This window comes from Gymnoscopelus braueri, assembly GCF_963280865.1.
Source record: "Gymnoscopelus braueri genome assembly, chromosome: 7".
In the NCBI taxonomy this organism is placed as follows: Eukaryota; Metazoa; Chordata; class Actinopteri; order Myctophiformes; family Myctophidae; genus Gymnoscopelus; species Gymnoscopelus braueri.
The window spans coordinates 7,581,837-7,603,072 of NC_137608.1; the positions used below are offsets into that span (position 1 = coordinate 7,581,837).

The 21,236-nt window shown below is 42.1% G+C and overlaps 3 protein-coding genes across 3 annotated transcripts; 2 read left to right on the plus strand and 1 right to left on the minus strand.

Moving 5' to 3' along the window:
- Nucleotides 1–2,479: 2,479 nt before the first annotated feature.
- LOC308088843 (centrosomal protein of 95 kDa-like) lies at nt 2,480–4,903 on the plus strand (the record flags this gene model as incomplete). Its single annotated transcript, XM_080433431.1, has 1 exon — nt 2,480–4,903. One exon carries the CDS (start codon nt 2,480–2,482, stop codon nt 4,901–4,903), a length of 2,424 nt encoding a protein of 807 aa, XP_080289557.1.
- A 1,602-nt stretch (nt 4,904–6,505) lies between these two features.
- On the plus strand, nt 6,506–7,642 carry LOC308088844 (kelch domain-containing protein 3-like; the record flags this gene model as incomplete). The annotated part of the gene is made up of 1 exon (XM_080433432.1): nt 6,506–7,642. The coding sequence occupies one exon, from the start codon at nt 6,506–6,508 to the stop codon at nt 7,640–7,642; it is 1,137 nt and encodes a 378-aa protein (XP_080289558.1).
- Nucleotides 7,643–10,282: 2,640 nt separating this feature from the next.
- On the minus strand, nt 10,283–13,264 carry LOC308088506 (interleukin-8-like). The gene is made up of 4 exons (XM_080432974.1): nt 13,154–13,264; nt 12,435–12,561; nt 11,724–11,816; nt 10,283–10,883 (listed from the first exon to the last, which is right to left on the minus strand). Exons 1-4 carry the CDS (start codon nt 13,218–13,220, stop codon nt 10,835–10,837), a joined length of 336 nt encoding a protein of 111 aa, XP_080289100.1. The 5' UTR covers nt 13,221–13,264; the 3' UTR covers nt 10,283–10,834.
- Between the last annotated feature and the right edge of the window lie 7,972 nt (nt 13,265–21,236).

Here is a 21,236-nt window from a genome sequence, read left to right on the forward strand (position 1 = left end):
GGGCGTACCGTCATAGAGGCCAATGGGGCCATGGCCCGGTCTGGAAAATTCTGCTCCCCCAGGGGAAAAAAAAACAAAAAATCAACATAACAACATTAGCCCCAACATTGGCCCCTCACCCTATTCTCTTGTAGCCAACCACAGGAATTCGCCTTTGTTTTCAAGTCGGGCTTATTTGCATTCGGCCGAATTGTTAATGGGGGGGCCATTAAAAAACGGTTTCCCCGTCAAACCGGTTCTCTTGCCAGGTAAACAGTATAAAGCGGGTCCAGAGATAGCTCTACATTTCATTATTGTTGTGACTTGTGACTAGTCTACTACTCTACAACATGAAGAAGCTCTAGCCACCAACCAAAAAACAATTCGTCCAGAGCAGCATGCTACTACACTTCGCCGCCAGCTCCAGCAAGACGCCAGCAAAGGAGGACAGCAGCAGTGCCAGGACACCAGCGCTCATCACCGTGCCAGCGGTGACGACTGCCCCACCAGCGGCTGCTGGTGGGGGGCCAGTGGGGCCACAACCAGCAGCGCCCACCACAACGCCAGACCCGCCACCACCAGCAACCATCGGCGCGGCCAACAGCACCATACCAGTGCGCCCCTGCTCCCCGGATTCCAGCGGCGCAGTTGCGCCTACAGACCTCTCTGCTATCGACGAGCCAGCAACTCAACCCAAACTAAGCCGCTTCCCAACTACAACGATCAACGGACGCTCCAGGTGCTTTTCAAAAAACTGGTATGAGAAATATTCATTCATCGAGTACAGCATTAGTCGAGATGCTGTGTTTTGCAAGACCTGTCGGCATTTTGCGCCTGAGCATTCAGAGAACGCATTTACGCATGGTGGCTTTTCAGCCTGGAAACGCACAGGCGTTGCTTTTACGACGCATGAGAAGAGCGACGGACATAAAGAAGGACTACAAAGATACCTGGGATACAAAGAAGTAACCGCAAGTGGCCGTGGCACAGTCCTAAATCAGTTGACAAACACTGATGGGATTTATGCTGAGAAACTCGAGAAGAACCGCGATCATCTCAAAGCTGTTTTGGACGTCATCCTTGTCTGTGCAAGCCCCGTCGTATTAAGCTGTAACAGACTAGGCTGCTATATGTTTGCACTGCAGTGCACTGTATTTGATTTGTTAACTTTGCTGTTGTAAATACACTTTTGAGAATAAAAAACATACATTGATTATACTTGCATATTGTGTTTTATTCACGTTTCTCTCTCTTGCATTAACGCTGATGGTAATTCTCAATAGACTGTCACTTATCAGCCATCGTTGCGCGAGCCCCCACCCCCCCCCCCCCCCGGGCGGGCGGGGGGGGGGGGGTTAAGAATCTGGCCCGGTCCATGTTAGAACCCACCGTACGCGCCTGGACCTACTGGAACCCCGGCTGGGGTAGCCTCGGTCCCAGCCTCACTTATCCGGCTGGGGCCTCGGCGGACCCCACTTTGAGAACCACTGGCATATGGGATCATTTTTGCCTTTGACATTCTCGTGCAGTGCATCACTTGTAGTCTACAAGTCACATAGATAGATGTTTTACCTTTCTTTGACAACCTCGCACAGGAACTCTTTTGAAACGTAGGCTACTATTGTGAAATACCCGCACACACAGAGACATGCTGCACTATTCTGTGATCATTTGGGTTGGTTTTGTTAAAAAATAACTGATATGGTCTGTTTCACAATGGTTCTGCATGGCTCTGTAGGCAGTATGCTACATTTACTAAAATAAGTAGTATTACATTTTGGGGTGCTTTTTCTTTACTGTCCATTACATTTTATAGGCCTTATAGGCCTCCACTACATCTCAGAGGCAAATATTGTACTATTTACTCCTCCTTATTTGAAAACTTTAGTTAGAAGTTATCTGTAGATTTAGATTATACAAAACATACATACATTAACCAATTAAGAAGCCCTATTTTATACTTGTCTATTTGAAAATAACAGCTTTGCAAGCTCACAACGCGTTATAAAATGGATTCATATGTAAACTAACTTCAATGAGCACATACGTACATGAAGTCTGAGATACACATTGGTACCACATCGTTCCCATGTAGATCTCGAGATCCACATTATATATTTTTTCCCCACGTTTTATATTTCTGAAATATCTAACTTTCATTCATGAATTAATTAATAATACTTTACAATATAATAATAATGAAAGTGAATGGTGGTTGGACCACCAAAACCTTGCCCATGTATGGTGTCATACATCATAGACACGTCATAGATGGCTGACATCACGGACTAGCCTCATGAAGTCAGAGAACCACATTGGGCCCACACCATAATTAGACGCCAACTTCTAAAAAACTACTTCTTCCCTACTATATTTAAACTAAAACTAATAATTTCAAGAATGAAATCTGAGAAATGTACAATTATTCGAAGACACATTTCAGCTTTAGTCAATATAAATCGATTTGGAGCCTCTACTGCCTCTTATCGACAGCTGTCTGATGGGAACGCAAGAGGTAGAAAGGGATTGGGTGGATGTGGCGAATGGCCTACTGAGCAGGTGTCACATGCACCATCTGTGGTTGAGAAGGTTGACTGACTGTGATGCCAAAGTGTTTGTTTTGTTGTATGAGAAGATCTTCAAGGGGGAAGTTCCAAATTATATTGCTGCCCCGGCCAGTCAGGAGGACCACGCACACAACGTTCAATCTGTCATCGACTCCCTGGCTCTCGACTTCCTTCAGACCAACCTGTCGCACATCACAGGGGAAAATATTGTCAGAGGGGACGGACAGTCCATCAGGAACCTCTTGGAGATCTTTGATGGCCTGTGGGAATTTCTCAATGAGATACGTGACGGGGAGATAAATGACGAGATGAGCGAGTACCCACCGGAAGAGCCCAGTTTACGAGTGGACAGTTGGCTGTCACAGAATGAACTGTCTACTGGAAAACTGGGGTCTTTGAGTGAGGAATCACTAAAAGACCCCGGTTCTCCGGTGGACAGTCCGCTGACTGTCAGCAGTCTGTCCGGTGGAAGACTGGGGTCTTCCAGTGGACAGTCCACTGGCTATTCCCACCATTCATGGAACACAGAAGACATGGGATCATTCGATGAACGCGCTGGGAACCCTCTGCAGAGGGAACCCCTGCACCCAGCTGCTATGCCTTTACAGCCCCTTTACCAGACCTCCACGCCCAACAGGCCCGACACAGCCCCATACTCCCCCAGCCAGTACTCTCCAGCCAACAGGCTCAGTCATGGACACTCAGAGGAGCTAACCACTCCTGTCACAACAGAGAGGTCGAGGCAAATGGCCGACGCTCTTTATACAAGTGGACAACTATCTCCTATCATGCGCCACTCACCTGTTCTGAGTGAGAAGTTTGCCTCCAGTCAACAGAGAACCAGGGCAATGGAGGAGGGCGAGCAACTAGAGCCAACTACCGGTGGTCCCAGGAGGGTCCTGTTCACCAGCCAGTCAGACGTGCACTTCCCCACCCTGCAGGATGACATGGAGCCCACAGTGCAAAGCTTCTACAGTAGCAGGGCAGGTGAGGACAGTTACAGGGAGCCTCTGTCGGAGCAGGAGCTGCACGACATGTCTGACGAACTAACTAGACGGCTGGACAACCTTGACCAGATGGTAAATCGAGCGCTGGGTGAGAAGGAGGAGCAGCGGTCCCACAGTGACAGTGTCATGGATTTGCACGAACCACACACAGGTATATCTCAGCTTCAAGCCACTCACCGCTCACCGTCTCCACTACGGGCCCATCGTTCCCTGGAGGGACATCTAGAGGGTGTCACGAGGGAGACGCTGAGCCTGGATAACAGGCGACAACAAACCAACCTGGCTGCGCCTACTCACATGCGGCGACAAGAGCTACGGACACACGAAGACAGTCACATAAGATACAGTGAGCCGGTGAGTACAGCCTACGAGGAGGAGCTGAAAAGGTTTGAGAATAGGGAAAGGGCAGACTTAGCCAAGGAGCAAGAGACCAGACTGAAAGACATCCCCCAGACCTACAAACTTCCCCCGGCTAAAAGACGAAGCCGTCGGTCGCCACACACCAGGCAGGCCACACAGGATCGCAGGCAATACACCTACCCCATAAAGACTCAACCAATGAAGGTGAAGGAACATGACCTCCTCCTATCCCTACTGGAGGAAACCCCCCATCTCCACATCTCACCCCACACCCTGGGCAATATGTGGGAACAGCAGGTGGAGCAGGTGGACAGACTCCATGCCATCTCGTCCCCCCACAGACACCATCGCAGCATACGGGACTTGGAAGAAGCGCAGAAGAAACATGACCTATTGGAAGCTATCGCCCGCAAAGAACAAGAACACAGCAAGCGCCTGAGGGACTTTAAACAGTGTTTCCAGCAGCAGAAATCAGCCCAGAACAGACTTAAAGAACAGAAGCAGCATGATATCAGAGCCAGGAAGTATCACGGGGCATTCCACATGCAGTTCCGCGCACACCTTGTGCGGGAACGCACAAGGGAGGAGAGTATGTTTCGCAAGGTGTTTGAGGAGGGTCTGAAGCTGCAGAAGACTCAACTGCGTGAGAGGAGGGCCCACGAAAAGGACCTGCAGCTGCAGCACCGGCAGCGACACCAGGACCAGATCATGTCCATGGAAACCTACTACAAGGACCGGTTCTCGTTATTGGCTGAATCACTTGCACAAGAAAGGCAGGAGATCGAGATTAGGAGAAAGGTCCAAGAAAAGACTCTGTTCAAGATGAAGCGTGAGCTTCGTTCCAGGATGGAGCAGCAAATCGGCGATCTGCAGAAGATCATGATTCAGAACGACGAGGAAGACTACTGCCGAGACATGGAGGTCCAGAGGCTTCGTGGCCGCGTTCAGGCGGCCGCCTTTCAGTTCAACCACATCGCAGGTCTGCACTGACCTCAAATGCTACAAATATCACTATTGCAGAGGTTAGGCACAAATGCTCTCGTGTCTCATGTGACAATGACCGTCAAACAGGGTTTACATACTCCATACCGTTACCTCCATAATTAGATGGTTTAAATTGTGGGTGGGACCTATTTCTCATGAACGTGCGTTTTGGAAAAAATGCCACAAATGAGCGCAGCGTCCAATCTGCCCCAAATTTTAATCACACGTTGAGGACTCTAAACCAGGGGTCCTCAAATGCAAATCCACAAAGAAAATGTTCAATAAGACAAAGGTCCCTAAGGCAAGGTCATTAAGCCGCATAAGATCTATAAATGTATATTTAAATAATTTATACTACAACTAACGTAAATGACTGTTGTATATGTGTTGCCGTTGCTGTTGTATATATACGTATACACTATATAGCCGCTGTATGTTGATTTACATTTTATTCCCCTTAGACTGCTGTCTTTTTTGTTTTAGTTTTTTTATTACTACTTTGCTGCTGCAGTGTCTGAAGAAGTCATTGCAGGCCTACCCGTCGGTTACACATGATGTCATGTCATGTCAACATTACATGTCTGGGCGAGGCCTATTACAGTGAGTAATGCATGCGAGGCACAGCAGTTATAATATCCCGCATATGTCATGTTCATCTCCAAAAGAGCACAGTGCGTAACAAGTGAGAGACAGTGAGAGAGAGCTGTTAAACACACAAGTTCATACAGTGAAATAGTTTGTAGTAGGAAGCAGTCCTAACCCAGTCACCAGAGCAGATCATCGCTAAATACTTAGAGGTTGTTGATGAAATATGTCTCCTTTATCTTTTCCGCACTGTTTCATCCCAACCAAGCATAAGACACAAACGTAATTTGTTCCCGTGAAATTTGATTAGGCTACATTTGCCAGGTGTGCCCATTGCTCAAGGACTACAAATGAACATTTGCTTTTAGCTAACTCTGGCACATTTACATAGATGTGAAAATTGAAATGTTGATTGATGTGCGCTGTCCCTGGTAAATAAATTAATACAAAATAAAATAAAATAAAAGGACAACATTTTAGAGAAAAGGGTGTAAAAAAAAAGAATTTCCCAGAGATTAAAACCAGGAGTAAATTGTATCAAATGGGGTCCCGTGGCCTAATGCATATCAAACTATCCTTGAAATGAATACGTTTGAGAATCATTGCTCTAGCTGTCTGCCACACACTTGGGTTGTCACTTTTTTGTTTATGACGGGAATTAGCTTTTAGATCGCCTATTTCTTTTTTTACATTTTGAAAGTTTCTGGGCCTAGTACTATCTCCTGAGCAGGGCCCACATTAGATTCCGAGAACCTTATCTTAAACTGAGCCAAAGCATGTGGAAACAAATCCAGAACCTGTGAAATACTTTACACCGCATGGCACAGTTTGCTTAGTTCTTTGAAGAAGAAAAGCCACCTGATTAACCAACCCAAACTATTGGCTTCAAAGACAGGCCAACCTTTGTGTGACATTTGTGCCACTGTACCAATATAAAATGGTCGTGCGTGGGATCTAACTCCATTCTTCTACAGAGCAACACTCACCCATCTGTGTTCAACCACAACAGTGCTGGTGTCCGTGATGTTGCACTGGGTGGTGCACCTCAAAGGACGACCGAAGAGAGAGCACCATGCTGCGGTGGCAGTGGGGCACAAGGTGTACTCCTTTGGAGGCTTCCATTACGGGGAGACCTACAGGTACGACGGTCAGATCGAGATGCACATCTTCAACACCGTGTCGTTGCGCTGGGTCAAGTTGCCGCCTGTGACAAACGGAAGGGGAGAACATCCCCTCGAGGTGCCCTCCATGCGCTATGGCCACACGGCCATGCTGATAGAGGACATCATCTACATCTGGGGGGGCTTCACTTACACGGGGGAGTACTGCAACGTGCTTTATGCGATCGATGTCCACAACCACAGATGGTTCGAGCTCCGGATTTCGGGGTCCGTCCCGGAGGCGAGGCGAGGCCACTCAGCCTGCGTCTTGGGGAAGGTCATGTATATCTTTGGAGGATTCAACATGCTGACTAGATACACTAATGACATCCACACGTTGGACGCCACAACAATGGTGTGGACTTTAATTAACACGCAAGGCACGCCCGCACCGGCGTCGTCATGTCACTCTGCCACCATCGTCGGGACAAAGATGTTTGTATTTGGGGGCCGAGGGGACCAATTCAACTACAACGAGAACGCCAGAGTGTTTGACACAGAAACCAACTGCTGGCTGAGCACGCCTTCTATACAGCTTCTCCCAAAAGGACGCGGGGCACATTCGGCCTTTGCCTACAACACAGAGCTGTACATATTAGGTGGCCGCAACTTTCTTCTGGACCAGAGCTTCAACGACCTGTGGAAATTCAACACAGAGACCTTCTCCTGGACGAAGGTTGAGCCCAAGGGGAAAGGCCCGTGTTGGATGTCTAGGATGTGCTGTTGCATGGTGGGAGATCGTATCATCCTCTTTGGAGGATACAGATACACGCCCGGGACAACACAATTCCTGGGACTGGAATCAGTGGAAGATCTTGAAGACGAAGATGACGGCGAGGTGTCTGACATGTACATCTTGGACTTAAGTCCCAGTCTGAGGACATTGTGCAAGCTAGCAATTATTCAGTACGGTCTGGAGAAGTCAGGACTCCCACACGACATCAGGTGGGAACTGGCAGCCATGTCTACCCACTGCAACAGGAAAGAAAGATGGTTATGACAGAGAACAAGCTCCAGATAATGGAGCAGAAAAGAGAAAGACGAGGAAATTGTCACCCGAAAAAAAAAGGATCCTTTCATTCAGATGTGAAAGAAAGCAGAGCACAGGAATGTGCTCTTTTGATGCTAGCCAGGAACTCAACAGCTGCAAGGAAGAAAAGACAATCATGGAAGAGAGTTCAGTAAACAAAGACGAACTGGGAAGGGGAGAGGAAAAATGTTGCAAAGGTGGAGACCTTTGTGGGGTTTTTTGTGTTTCTTTTTTATTAATTTATAGGAGAGGATGAGAGAGAGAGAGAGAGAGAGAGAGAGAGTAATCTTCAAATAGCAGAGACTGACACACGAGAGCAGGTTGGGGGGGGCGTGTGCTATTTGAGAATGTGTCACAGAATGTGTGCATGCATTCTCACATGTGTACAACTGTTCTGGCCTGCATGAAGTCACATTTGACCATGTCTGGCCATGACCTAAAATGGGTTGACACCCCTGCATTAGATAGCACTGTATATAGACAGATTCTCAACGCAGGCACGTGGCACATGTGGCTTGCAACCAAAATCCATCTGAACACAACAAACACATGTTCAACATGGTACAGATGACAAGCTGGGAGACATTGCTGGAGGAAGGCTGGTGCTTTGCATGCCTAAACTATGTGAATCTCCCAGTCTCCTGACATCAATTATTATCAGCCCATTAAGACCTGAGGCCGATTCTACAAATGCCTTCTACATCAGTAGCCTAGTCTCAAACATGTTTGTGCCAAGAACCCCCAAATTGATATATATTTGGCCACGGACCCCCGTCTGAAAATGTTTTGTGCCGGGGACCCCCAGAAGAAATTTGTTTTAAACAATTCAAAATTATTCAACATGTTTCAAACTTTCAAGATTTTTCTAAAATGTTCAAAAATAGCAGATGTACAAGCTCGCTGTGTATATCTGCTATTTTTGAATAGTCAACGCTAAAATCTAAAATGACACATGCTTTCCCAGATTGAATGGGATAATGACGCTCCAGTTTACAGCCCCATTCAGAGGAGGAGCACTTACTATATGTATGTTTGCATGCAAAACAAGCGACTCAAGTGTATTTGCTCACATACCCTTCTATACTTTACGTCTATTACAATAATAGACGTAAAGTTACTTTACATAGATTTAGATAGATTTCTTCATTTAGGTATTTACATAACATTTAGAGGTAGACCTACATTTAGCTACTTTACTTGATATTCTTTGATATTTTATACTACTCCACTTCACCTCAGTGGCAAATATTGTACTTTGATGATTAGAACAAGCATTCACTGCTTAACCATATTTTATACTTCGGCTATTTGAAAATAGCATATTTACAAGCTCACAATGCATCGAGTTGTGAGCTTGTAGATCAGCTATTTTCAAAAAGCTCAACACATTTAGAAATATTAGTACTTTATACGAATATTTTGATGATCTTGCGTTCATGTAAAATTTTGAATACAGGCCTTTTACTTGTAACTTGTTGAGTATTTTTATATTGTGGTATTCTTATCATTTCATCTTGCTCACGTTCCACCATTGGTTCTCATAGAAGTTTTCCAGGGACAGTTGTTTTGCAGCCATTTGACCCGATGCACAACCATCGTTCAACAGAAGATGGCAGTATGGCTACTGAGTTTGTTTCACAATTGATTCAACCATAAATGTCCACGAGTCTTTATTTCACCACACCGCAACTCTCCCCATACTGAATGGATATACTGTATATCGTTGCTGTCGGGCAGAAACCTCTTACCTCCAAATTTAAAAATGTTTTGGGTAAGTTAATGACCTACGTCTTCGTGATACTACACCGTCACACAAAAGTATCAAAAATAGCAGATCCACAAGCTCGAAATGCAGCGCGAAGCGATGAGTTTTGAGCTTGTAGATCTGCTATTTTTGAATTTGAATCCTGAAAAGTAACCGTTTTGGACATATCCTGCTTCCAAAAATGATCAATTGCATTGATTAATAAAAAACAATTGAAGGACAATTCACTGAATAAGCCTAAAGGCCTCCAATAATGATGCAATGAAGTGTGTAGTGATGGTTTAAACACCTTAATACTCAAAGGAGGCATTGGTTATAATCATTGTGATCATCATCATCATCATCATCATCATCATCATCATCATCAGTGTTGACAAAGTACTCAACCCCAGTACTTGAGTCAATACTGCTGGTCAAATATTACTCAACTACAAGTGAAAGTTGCCCAGTCAAATTTCTACTTGAGTAAAGTACTGTACTGTAGTTCAAAGGTATATGCTTTTAAAAAATAGCTATTTCAGTATTCAAAAGCACACATTACAAAGTATTTTTTCTTTTTTAATATCAATGGTATTACTGTATTGCAATTTAGAAATCACTCAAATATACATATCCTGATTATAGGCCAACAGAAAATAATGATTACTCTACTCTTCCCCAAAGTGTGATTTATTTGTTTTTGAAAAGCATATAGCTTGTGAATATTTAAGATATATATAACAGATATAGGCTTTGCATTTACAAATGTGTACAGCAACACTTTCCATACCTTTTAAACAATGATAGGACACAAATTCAGCTATTCAAGGTTACCAATGCATGCTTTATTTGTTAATGTGCTTTATTTCAACTTTTGAAATTGCGCTATTGTACTACTACAGAGCAATGAAAACATGGAATTCCTTGCCACTGCTAATGACTAAACTGACACAGAAACCAACATTTTAAAAGCAAATTAAGCAATACCTGGGAATGTCGGATGTCAAGCTGTCTCAGATTTTACCATATGTGTTAACTGTATTTTTTTATTTATGTTCTCAATATGTGAACTTCATGCACTTGATTGTTTAATGTAATATTATTTTTGGTCTTATATGTCTTCTTAAATTGATGATTTACATATATGTATTTAAATGTATGTATTGTTTTTATGTGGACCCCAGGAAGACTAGCTGTGCTTTAAGGTGCAGCTAATGTACCCTAATGTACCCTAATATCAAATATAAATCAAGTGAGTGGTTTCCAGAGAATTTGCCAGAGAGTATAAGAAGGTTTGAGAACCCCAGATGCAAGTGATTTAAAAAAATGGAAATGGAAAAAGGAAAGAGAAACACTGATTTGAAGTTAAATCCTGGTCGTTGATGCAAGGCTGGAGATCAGAGAGGTCGTGCTGGAGGTCAGAGAGGTTGAGCTGTGGAGGTCTGAGGATTCCTGCGCTTCCTGCTCCTGCAAAAATACCATACAGTAAATGGCTCATGTTTAACTATATGAACCAGAACAGCAGATCTACATGCTCTCAACGTGTCACATGTGAGCTTGTGACGCATATGTCAGCTGTTTTTGCCAGAGACTAGAGATGGTGTTGATGGAAAAATTGACCTAGTCTGGACCCTGGGGGACCCCGATCAATGAAGTATATAGTGTTTAAATGGGTAAATTATTACAGCCAGGATCTCTATTGATCATTTCACAGTGGCAATGTAACTCTCACTCAGAGTGATGTTCAAAAGTGCAAATGTTGTACTTTTACGTGAGTAGTTTTCAACACAATAGGCTCTATTCACTATAGGCGTCTTTCTTGCTTCCTTCACAGGTCTTACCAATGATACTAATTGAGGCTCTGTTACATTAAGTGTAGTACAGTAGTTGTCAAACTTTTTACATTTCAAAGACCCCCATAACTCAGAGAGAGTACCCTTACGGGTCCATTTGGTTCCATCTGTACACTCTCAGAGTTTGGAACCCCCCTCAAGGAACCATGAGGGTCCCTGGACCACAGGGCCCACTGGTGTAGCAGAGTGTTTCCAGTGAGCCAACATGCAACAATATCAGCACCCTGACTCTGTTTGACCAGAATGGAACAGAGCCTTCATTAGTATCATTGGTAAGACCTGTGAAGGAAGTAAGGAAGATGCCCAAGCTGCTGTGCTGTGCATAGAGCCTATCAATCTTACTTCTGCTTGAGTGAAGTTTAAGTCAAGCAGTACTTGTACTTGAGTCGAATGTTGTAGTACTTTTGTCCACATCAATTTTCTGAATGGTTAATGTGTGTGACTGGAAATTCACCTTTGCTGCTTGTCTAAAAATGTGTGAATCATCTTCTTGATCCACGGAGACTCTGGGTCCACACAAACAGAGAAGTTGTCTTTCTTGGTGATTCTGTGAAGAGAAAGATTTTTTTTCTTTTTTTCCCGCTTGATCACTCTAATCCGGAAATGTATAGTTTCATTAAACTGCACATAGCTCTTTGTCAATTAAATAGTTGTCCCCCGATTATATTTTGCACAGCGTCGTCAATGAATAGATATAACCTTATGAATACAATATAATATTTGGGTCCGATTCCGATCCTGATAGATCGGGCACAGATGACTGATATTCTAGTCTAAAAGTGCAAAATCAATTCGAAACAAGTTTAAAAACATAGATTTGATAAAGGTTTCTCGTATTTGAGAACAATTAACTCATAAAAGAAACTCACTAAGCTTTTGATAGATATAAATATTACATTTCAATATATGAACAGAATATTTAACTTTAATTCTACAACAAACAAGAAAACAAGTAAATATTAAATACACAAAAACTGAACATTTTAATTAACCACTTTAGCCCTTCAAAAATAGCCGATAAAAAGCTCATGGCTGCTATTTTTGAACCTTTTTGTGAAAACTACACATCCAGCTGTATGAATGCAGATACTTTTGTCATCAAAAAAGTCAAAAAATGGCCCGATATATCGGTCTGGATGTAAATATAATAACCAATAACACTGACATGATCTGGGTGTGTCGACAGTTGGCTCCAGCCGGCAGGATCTCCACTTTCTTGAAGAATCGAGGAGCGATGTAGTCTGAGGAGGTCTGGATGCATCTGCACTTCTGTGGGCGTCCAATGCCATTGGCTGCAAGCAGTGGTGGAAAGTACAATTAAAGCTGCACCATCAGGTTAAAATTCATGTCAGATCTAAATGTCTCAAATGAAGAGCAGGGAGACCAAATACAACCACCCCAATTGTATAAGTTATATTGTATTAGCATACTCTACCATACAGATTGGACAAAATTAAAATGTATTCATTAACAAAAAGTGACATAGTGCCGCTTTAAGTACTGCACTTTTAAGTACAAATTTGAAGTACTTTTAATTTACCTGTGTATTTACATTTTTCATTCAATTATACTTCTACTCCACTAGTAAAGTATATTGTACTTTTTACTCTTAGCTCACAATGCATAATACATGTATATTGTATTTCTTCTTCCACTGGCTGGAAGACATTTGAATCCATTAACTATTTTTGTGTGGTTGATAACGCTCTTAATTTTGAAATCACATTGCTTTGTAAAAAATCTAATGAACTTACAGTAAGTACATCAATAGTAATAATAATAATCATCATAATCATAATCATATTCATAATCATAATCATAATCATAATCATAATCAAAACAGAAATGTGACCTGGTAAATGTATAAAAAAGACATTATCTCACCATGTAGGGCGACCATGCAGCAGACAATCAGAGCTGTCAACACATGCTTTGGTTTCAGTAGGGCCATCTTGAGGGGAATTCTGACGAGGATCGAGGGAAGATGAAACTCAGCCACGGTCTCTGTCTCTGAGAAGCAACACGGTCCTCATGGTTTATAAAGCTGCCAATCAGGAAGTACCCTAAACTCTTCCCACACAGGAAAAGAGAAAAGAAAAAGAAAGTAAAAACTGTGCAGTGTGGAAGAAGTACTCAGGTTTTTGACTGTGTCAAAAAAACGCTGTGTCAGCAAAGCACGAGGAATAGAAAAATGCTGGTGGCGTATACAACCCACCGAGTTTTTTCTTTTTATGCACATTTGATTTGATGATGCTCTTTTTATTCTCTTTTTGCACTCTCTTTTCTTTAAATCTTTTTTTACGTTTTCTATCATTATTCTATTGTTGATATTACCTATGCTGCTGCATTGTCTGAAGGAAGCCAAACCAAAATAAGTTTTACTCTTATGTAGGCCTACCTGTACACAAGATGTAACAATAAAGTACAACCTTGAACCTTGAACCTTGACTTAAGTGAAAGTAACAATACAACAATGAAGAAATACTCTGTTAAAGTTAAAGCACTGTATTTTTTTGTAAACGTACAAAAGTATTGGTATCAAAATATACTTAAAGTACCAAAAGTACTCATTATGCAGAATGTCCCATTTCACAAGTTTTCAGAATTTGTCATATTCTTTAGAAAATAGCCAAAATATTGCCTTGGGGATTCCTTGTGATTTATCACATTGGCTCTCAAACGTTTCAGGCTGTGACCCCCCCCAAAAGAATCATATTTGAACCCCACCCTGACAAGCACTTGGAATTGGAGTTAGGATTACATTTTAGATAAATATTGTGAAAATAGTAGATTTACCAGCTCACAACGCGAGGCGTTGCGAGCTTGTAGATCAACTATTTTCACAATATTTGCCTCTTTCTTAGGTAATACTTGACAATTTGGCCAATGTTTAATAATGTATAGTAGTTTGTAGTTATTATTATTATTTCTTTTCATTTTTTAGGTATTAAAAACCTTTTTAAGTGCAGTACCCGTTATACTGCATTAGTAGAGTACTCAAGTGTATCTTTTAGGTACTTTTTCCACCATAGTTGCATCATATCAGCATCCAAGAATGCCAAGTACACAAATTGGAGCCCCACTGATGCCAGATTTCTGGGTCCGATGTTGTCCGATGTCTTGACCCATATTTGATGAAAAAGTGCAAACTAAATTCTAATCCATTTGAAAAACTTTGGTTTGATAAAAGACAACATTTTGAAAACATTTTGTACTTTTACCATGGTACAGTACTTATGTATTTGAAAATCTTTTGTGCCATGGACCCCCCATAAGAGAAGAGGGGAAAAAAAATCTAAAATATAGCTGCAAGCAGCGATAACACGGGGCCAGTGAAAGAGAGAGAGAGAGAGACATGGAGACTGAATAGATTGAAGAGAGAGAGAGAGAGACAGACAAGGAAACTGGAGATGGAGAGAGAGAGAGAGACAGACATGGAAACTAGAGAGAGAGAGAGAGACATGGAAACTGGAGAGAGAGAGAGAGAGAGAGATGGAAACTGAATAGATTGAAGAGAGAGAGACATGGAAACTGAAGAGAGAGAGAGAGAGAGACAGATCATCATGATCGCCTCAACACATCGTTGGGGACAGGGATCGAACCGGTGACCTCCGGACTCATAGGCTGCCTTTCTTCTCATTGAGCTAGAGATATGATAGTCCTGGTAGTGTCTGTTGATATATATGTCTTTCCGTCCCTGACGGACCAGGCCTTTGTTTCGCTAACTACTCTAGATCACTGGTTCCCTAACCATCTACCGATAGAGAAATTGTATGTCTCCTCGGAACAGAAACCAGTGAAAGTAGCCGATCTACATGATGATGAGAGAGAGAGAGGCAGAGAGAGAGAGAGAGAGAGAGAGAGAGAGAGAGAGAGAGAGAGAGAGAGAAACGGAATAGATTGAAGAGAAAGAGAGAGAGAGAGAGACATGGAAACGGAATAGATTGAAGAGAGAGAGAGAGAGAGCGAGAGAGCCATGGAAACGGAATAGATTGAAGAGAGAGAGAGAGAGAGAGAGAGAGAGACATGGAAATGGAATAGATTGAAGAGAGAGAGACACGGAAACATAATAGATTGAAGAGAGAGAGAGAGATGGAAGCAGAATGGATTGATTGGACATCTCAACCTATTGCCATTAACAGGAATCGAACTCTCAACCTTCGGATTGACAGGCTGCAACACTACCTATAGTGCTATAGCTTTGTCCAGGCTAAGGTTGTCTGTTGAAGATAAAATTGAACCAGTGAAAGCAGCCGATCTACAAGCTCAGAAACACGTTGCTATCTGAAAAGTTTTGAGATTGTAGATCGGCTATTTTCAGAATGAAGTATGTCACACATTTCAAAAACATACCTTCTCAGATAAGCATTTCATGTTATCTTTATCAATTGCATATGTATTCATTAATACAGTCTTGTTGTTTGCAATGCACTTTAAATGAAGTCTCCACGAAGTGAGGCTTGAACCGGCAACCTTGATGTTGTGAAACATTCACTTAAGCGGGAAGCCATTGGACCAACAGACCTGATCTAGTGAAAACGGAGGTCAAACAGATGATACCATTTCACGCAAATAACTGAAAAATCCTAGGTTTAAGTGTTTTTCAAACTGCTCAAAATTGCGGACAATCTAAGGGCGGAGAGAGAGACATGGAAAAGGAATAGATTGAAGAGAGAGAGACATGGAAACATAATAGATTGAAGAGAGAGAAAGATGGTAGCAGAATGGATTGATTGGCCGTCTCTACCTATTGCCATTAACAGGAATCGATCCCTCAACCTTCGGATTGACAGGCTGCAACACTACCTATAGTGCTATAGCTTTGTCTAGGCTGAGGTTGTCTGTTGAAGATAAAATTGAACCAGTGAAAGCAGCCGATCTACAAGCTCAGAAACACGTTGCTATCTGAAAAGTTTTGAGATTGTAGATCGGCTATTTTCAGAATGAAGTATGTCATACATTGAAAAGACATACTCTCAAATAAGCATTTCAGGTTATCTTTAACAATTGCACTTGCATTAATTGACACAAGTAAGACGCGCGAAGGCTGGAAGCGAACGCAGATTGACTGAGGCTGCTATATTTCAACCACACTGTAGTAGTGCACTCTGCCGCACTCTGCCGGCTGTATACAGGCAGAGTGCATGGGGGCGCGAGCCAATGAGAGCGTGAACACACGCTGTATACAGGCAGTGCAGCTGCTGGCATTTCAGCACGGATTTTCGAGTCACATGGGGGCGCGAGCCAATGAGAGCGTGAACACACACGGAAAGACCATAAATAAGGGACAGACACACAACCCAAGCACAGTGATATAGTAAGCTCCACTTGGTCGGAGGCCTCCTTCCGCGTTCGCAACAATCATGTTGTGTGCAATGCAACTTAAATGAAGTCTGCATCAAGTGAGGCTTGAACTGGCAACCTTGAGGTTTTAAGGCACACACTTAAGCGAGAAGCCATTGGAACAACAGACCTGACCTGGTGAATATGAGAGAGAGAGAGAGAGAGAGAGAGAGAGAGAGAGAGAGAGAGAGAGAGAGAGAGAGAGAGAGAGAGAGAGAGAGAGAGAGAGAGAGAGAGAATGGACATCTCAATCTATTGCCATTAACAGGAATCGAACCATCAACCTTCGAATTGACAGGCTGCAACACTACCTATAGTGCTATAGCTTTGTCCAGGCTGAGGTTGTCTGTTGAAGATAAAAGTGAACCAGTGAAAGCAGCCGATCTACAAGCTCAGAAAGAACGTTGCTATCTGAAAGGTTTTGAGATTGTAGATCGGCTATTTTCAGAATGAAGTATGTCATACATACTTCATACCCTCTCAAATAAGTATTTCAGGTTATCTTTATCAATTGCATATGTATTAATTGACACAATTACTGGTAGTGTCTGTTGATATTTATAAGTATTTCCGTCCATTATGAACCAAGCCTCTGTGTCCCGAACTACTCTAGATCACTGGTTCACAAACCATTTACCAATAAAGGCATTTTTGTGTCTCCTCGGAACGAAAACTAGTGAAAGTAGCCGATCTACAAGCTCATAAAACGTTGCTATCTGAAAAGTTGTGAGATTGTAGATCGGCTATTTTCACAATGAAGTTTGTCATACATTGCAAAAACATACTCTCTCCAAGAAGCATTTCATGTTACCTTTAACAGTTGCACATGCATTAATTGAGAGAGAGAGACATGGAAACATAATAGATTGAAGAGAGAGAGAGATGGAAGCAGAATGGATTGATTGGACATCTCAACCATATGCCATTAACAGGAATCGAACCCTCAACCTTTGGATTGACAGGCTGCAACACTACCTATAGTGCTATAGCTTTGACCAGGCTGAGGTTGTCTGTTGAAGATAAAAGTGAACCAGTGAAAGCAGCCGATCTACAAGCTCAGAAACACGTTGCTATCTGAAAAGTTTTGAGATTGTAGATCGTCTATTTTCAGAATGAAGTATGTCATACATTGCAAAAACATACCTTCTCAGATAAGCATTTCATGTTATCTTTATCAATTGCATATGTATTCATTAATACAGTCTTGTTGTTTGCAATACACTTTAAATGAAGTCTCCACCAAGTGAGGCTTGAACCGGCAACCTTGATGTTATGAAACATTCACTTAAGCGGGAAGCCATTGGAGCAACAGACCTGGTCCAGTGAAAACGGAGGTCAGACAGATGATACCATTTCACGCAAATAATTAAAAAATCCTGGGTTTAAGTGTTTTTCAAACTGCTCAAAATTGCGGACAATCTAAGGGCGGAGAGAGAGACATGGAAACGGAATAGATTGAAGAGAGAGAGACATGGAAACAATAGATTGAAGAGAGAGACAGATGGAAGCAGAATGGATTGATTGGACGTGTCAACCTATTGCCATTAACAGGAATCGAACCCTCAACCTTTGGATTGACAGGCTGCAACACTACCTATAGTGCTATAGCTTTGACCAGGCTGAGGTTGTCTGTTGAAGATAAAAGTGAACCAGTGAAAGCAGCCGATCTACAAACTCAGAAACACGTTGCTATCTGAAAAGTTTTGAGATTGTAGATCGGCTATTTTCAGAATGAAGTATGTCATACATTGCAAAAACATACCCTCTCAAATAAGTATTTCAGGTTATGTTTAACAATTGCACATGTATTAATTGACACAATCATGTTGTGTGCAATGCAACTTTAATGAAGTCCGCATCAAGTGAGGCTTGAACTGGCAACCTTCAGGCTGTGAGGCACACGTTTAAGGGGGAAGCCATTGGACCAACAGACAAGAACCTGTGAAAAAGGAGATCACACAGATGATACAGTTTCACGCAAATAGCTGAAAAATCCTGGGTTTAAGTGTTTTTCAAACTGCTCAAAATTGCGGACAATCTAAGGGGGGAGCTTACTGGTCAACGTGATACATGTGTTCCTCATGAGTCAAGGCACATGTGTAAGCAGGTTTAATGGCTGTCGGCCAAACGAGGCATGACTTTTGCCTGTTTAAAGTTTGCACTTTCAAAAAATCGCTATAGCGCCCCCCTTTGACCAATTGGAGTAAGATTGGTTTCAGTAATATTTGGAATGACCCTCAACATTAACGCAAAGTTTCAAAGAAATGTGAGTCTGCATGTATGTGTTAGGGGCAGATGAATAATTGTCATAAAACTGCAATATTCATTGGCTCATTAAAGCTTCATTTTTTCACTTATGGAAAATCTTTTGCATCAGTTTGTCGGCATAGGTCCAAAGTTCATGTGTAAAACGTTTCGTGCAGATTACTCAAAAATCCCAGGAGGAGATAGGTTTTAACTGTTTTTCATATAATTCAAAATGGTGGGAGATCTAAAGGTCAGAGGTCAAAAGTCAGAGGGTTAAAGTTGTTCATCATGAGTAGACGCATGAGTGTATTGAAGTTTTATGGCTGTAGGTCAAACAGGGCATGAGTTGTACCTGTTCAAAGTTGGCATTTTCAATTGAGTGCTATAGCGCCACCTTTTGACGAAAGATTGTGAGAATTATTTCTTGATAGTTTTTCATGACCATCTACCATATGGCCGAGTTTCGTAAAAAGCGTATGCCAAAAGTGGGAGAAGAAAAAAGAGGGGAACATTAAAACAGGTCCAGAGCTGAGCTCTGGCCCCGTAATTATTCAGACTTTTCCAAACATCTTCGATATTTTTCAGATATTTTCAAAAATAGCAGATGTACAAGCTTGCAGCGCGGCACGAAGTGACGCGCTGTGAGCTTGTAGATCTGCTATTTTTGAATAGCCATATACATTATAAATGGATCAAGTGTGATGGGATTCTGTCCATACGTTTTTGAACTGGAGAAGACCTCTATCACCCTATGCTCCCATTTGGAAAAACCCCACATTACCTTTTATCTTCAATGGTTATGGTAGTATATTTAAACAACTGGTGGACAAAGGTATTTCAACTTTTATACATTTATATAAAAACTGAATTTTGCGTTCTTTTATAGAGAAATCCAAGAATTTTTTTTTTGTTTTTTACAACTAAGAAGTTTTATTCAGTCCACACAGCATACACTTGACGAACCAGAACCCTCTACAATGGAGAGGATCCTGAGACAAACAGAAAAAACAGCAAAATTATTGTCTAAATTGTACCATGGGCTGATAGAGGCTTTTCCAGCTAATACTTTGTTTACAAAAACAAAATGGGAGACAGATGGGAGAGAGGGCATCAGTGACGAAGAGGGGGTACAGATATGGTCAAGCACATTCTGAATCATATAATTGGAGACATAAACTTTTGCAATTTAAGATCCTACATAGAACATATTATACTCCAGTGAAATTGAACGCTATGCACCCAGAAATGTCCTTTTTGTGTTGGAGATGTAAGGAAAAAAAAGTAATTTCTTACAGTACACGTTGGTCTTGCCATAGACTTTTTTGGGAAGATATATGTTCCTTTATGTCATCTTGTCTTGACCTTAGGCTGATGCCCTCCCCTCGCCTCTGCTTGATCGGCAATTTCAAACATGGTGACAGTTAAAGAAAATTTAGCAACCTTGCATTCAACGCTGCCAAAAAATGTATTGCTGTAAATTGGAAAGCCCCTTCCCCCCCAACACTGGCCCAATGGAAGACAGAAATATCACCTCTAGATTACTTACACTACAAAATTAAAGGAAAGTTGGACATCTATGATAAGATATGGACTCCTTTCATATTCTCAGATGGGCTGATGTAAGAACTATAGACCCTGGAGGGTGTTTGGAAAGACAGCTGCATCTGTAAACCTAGCAATGTGTTTTGTTTGTTATGTCCTTTTTTTGGTTATTGGTTATTTTTCGTGGTGTTGTTTTTTGTATTGTCTGAAACACTGTACTGTCTTTAAAAATGAAATATATATATATTTTTTAATAAAATAATAATAAATGGATCAAGTGGTTAAAATGATGATGCTATGTTAACTGAACCAATGATGTACTGTACAGTACGCCTACAGTGGTTCCAACATTATTATCAGAGTGTCCCTTTGAACTTTGTTGCAATGACTGTGTACCAACATCCATGATGAGAGGCATTTAGGATTTGTGGTCTGCAAAGGAAGCCGACAGACAGAAGAGAAATGAAAGTATAGCTGGCACCAGAGAGGAAAATTGCAATTATGTGGAAATCACACATGGCTGTTGTCTAATTTGCATATAGTGCCTGCTGCATATAAACATAATTTCCCCTCTGTGTGTGTGTGTGTGTGTGTGTGTGTGTGTGTGTGTGTGTGTGTGTGTGTGTGTGTGTGTGTGTGTGTGTGTGTGTGTGTGTGTGTGTGTGTGTGCGTGTGTGTTTGTGTGTGCGTGTGTGTGTGTGTGTGTGTGTGTGTGTGTGTGTGTGTGTGTGTGTGTGTGTGTGTGTGTGTGTGTGTGTGCGCACGTGCGTGGGTCTTTCCGGAGCTAATCTCTCAAACTGCCTGACCGCGGTCAGTGGCAAAACTTTGTATGCAC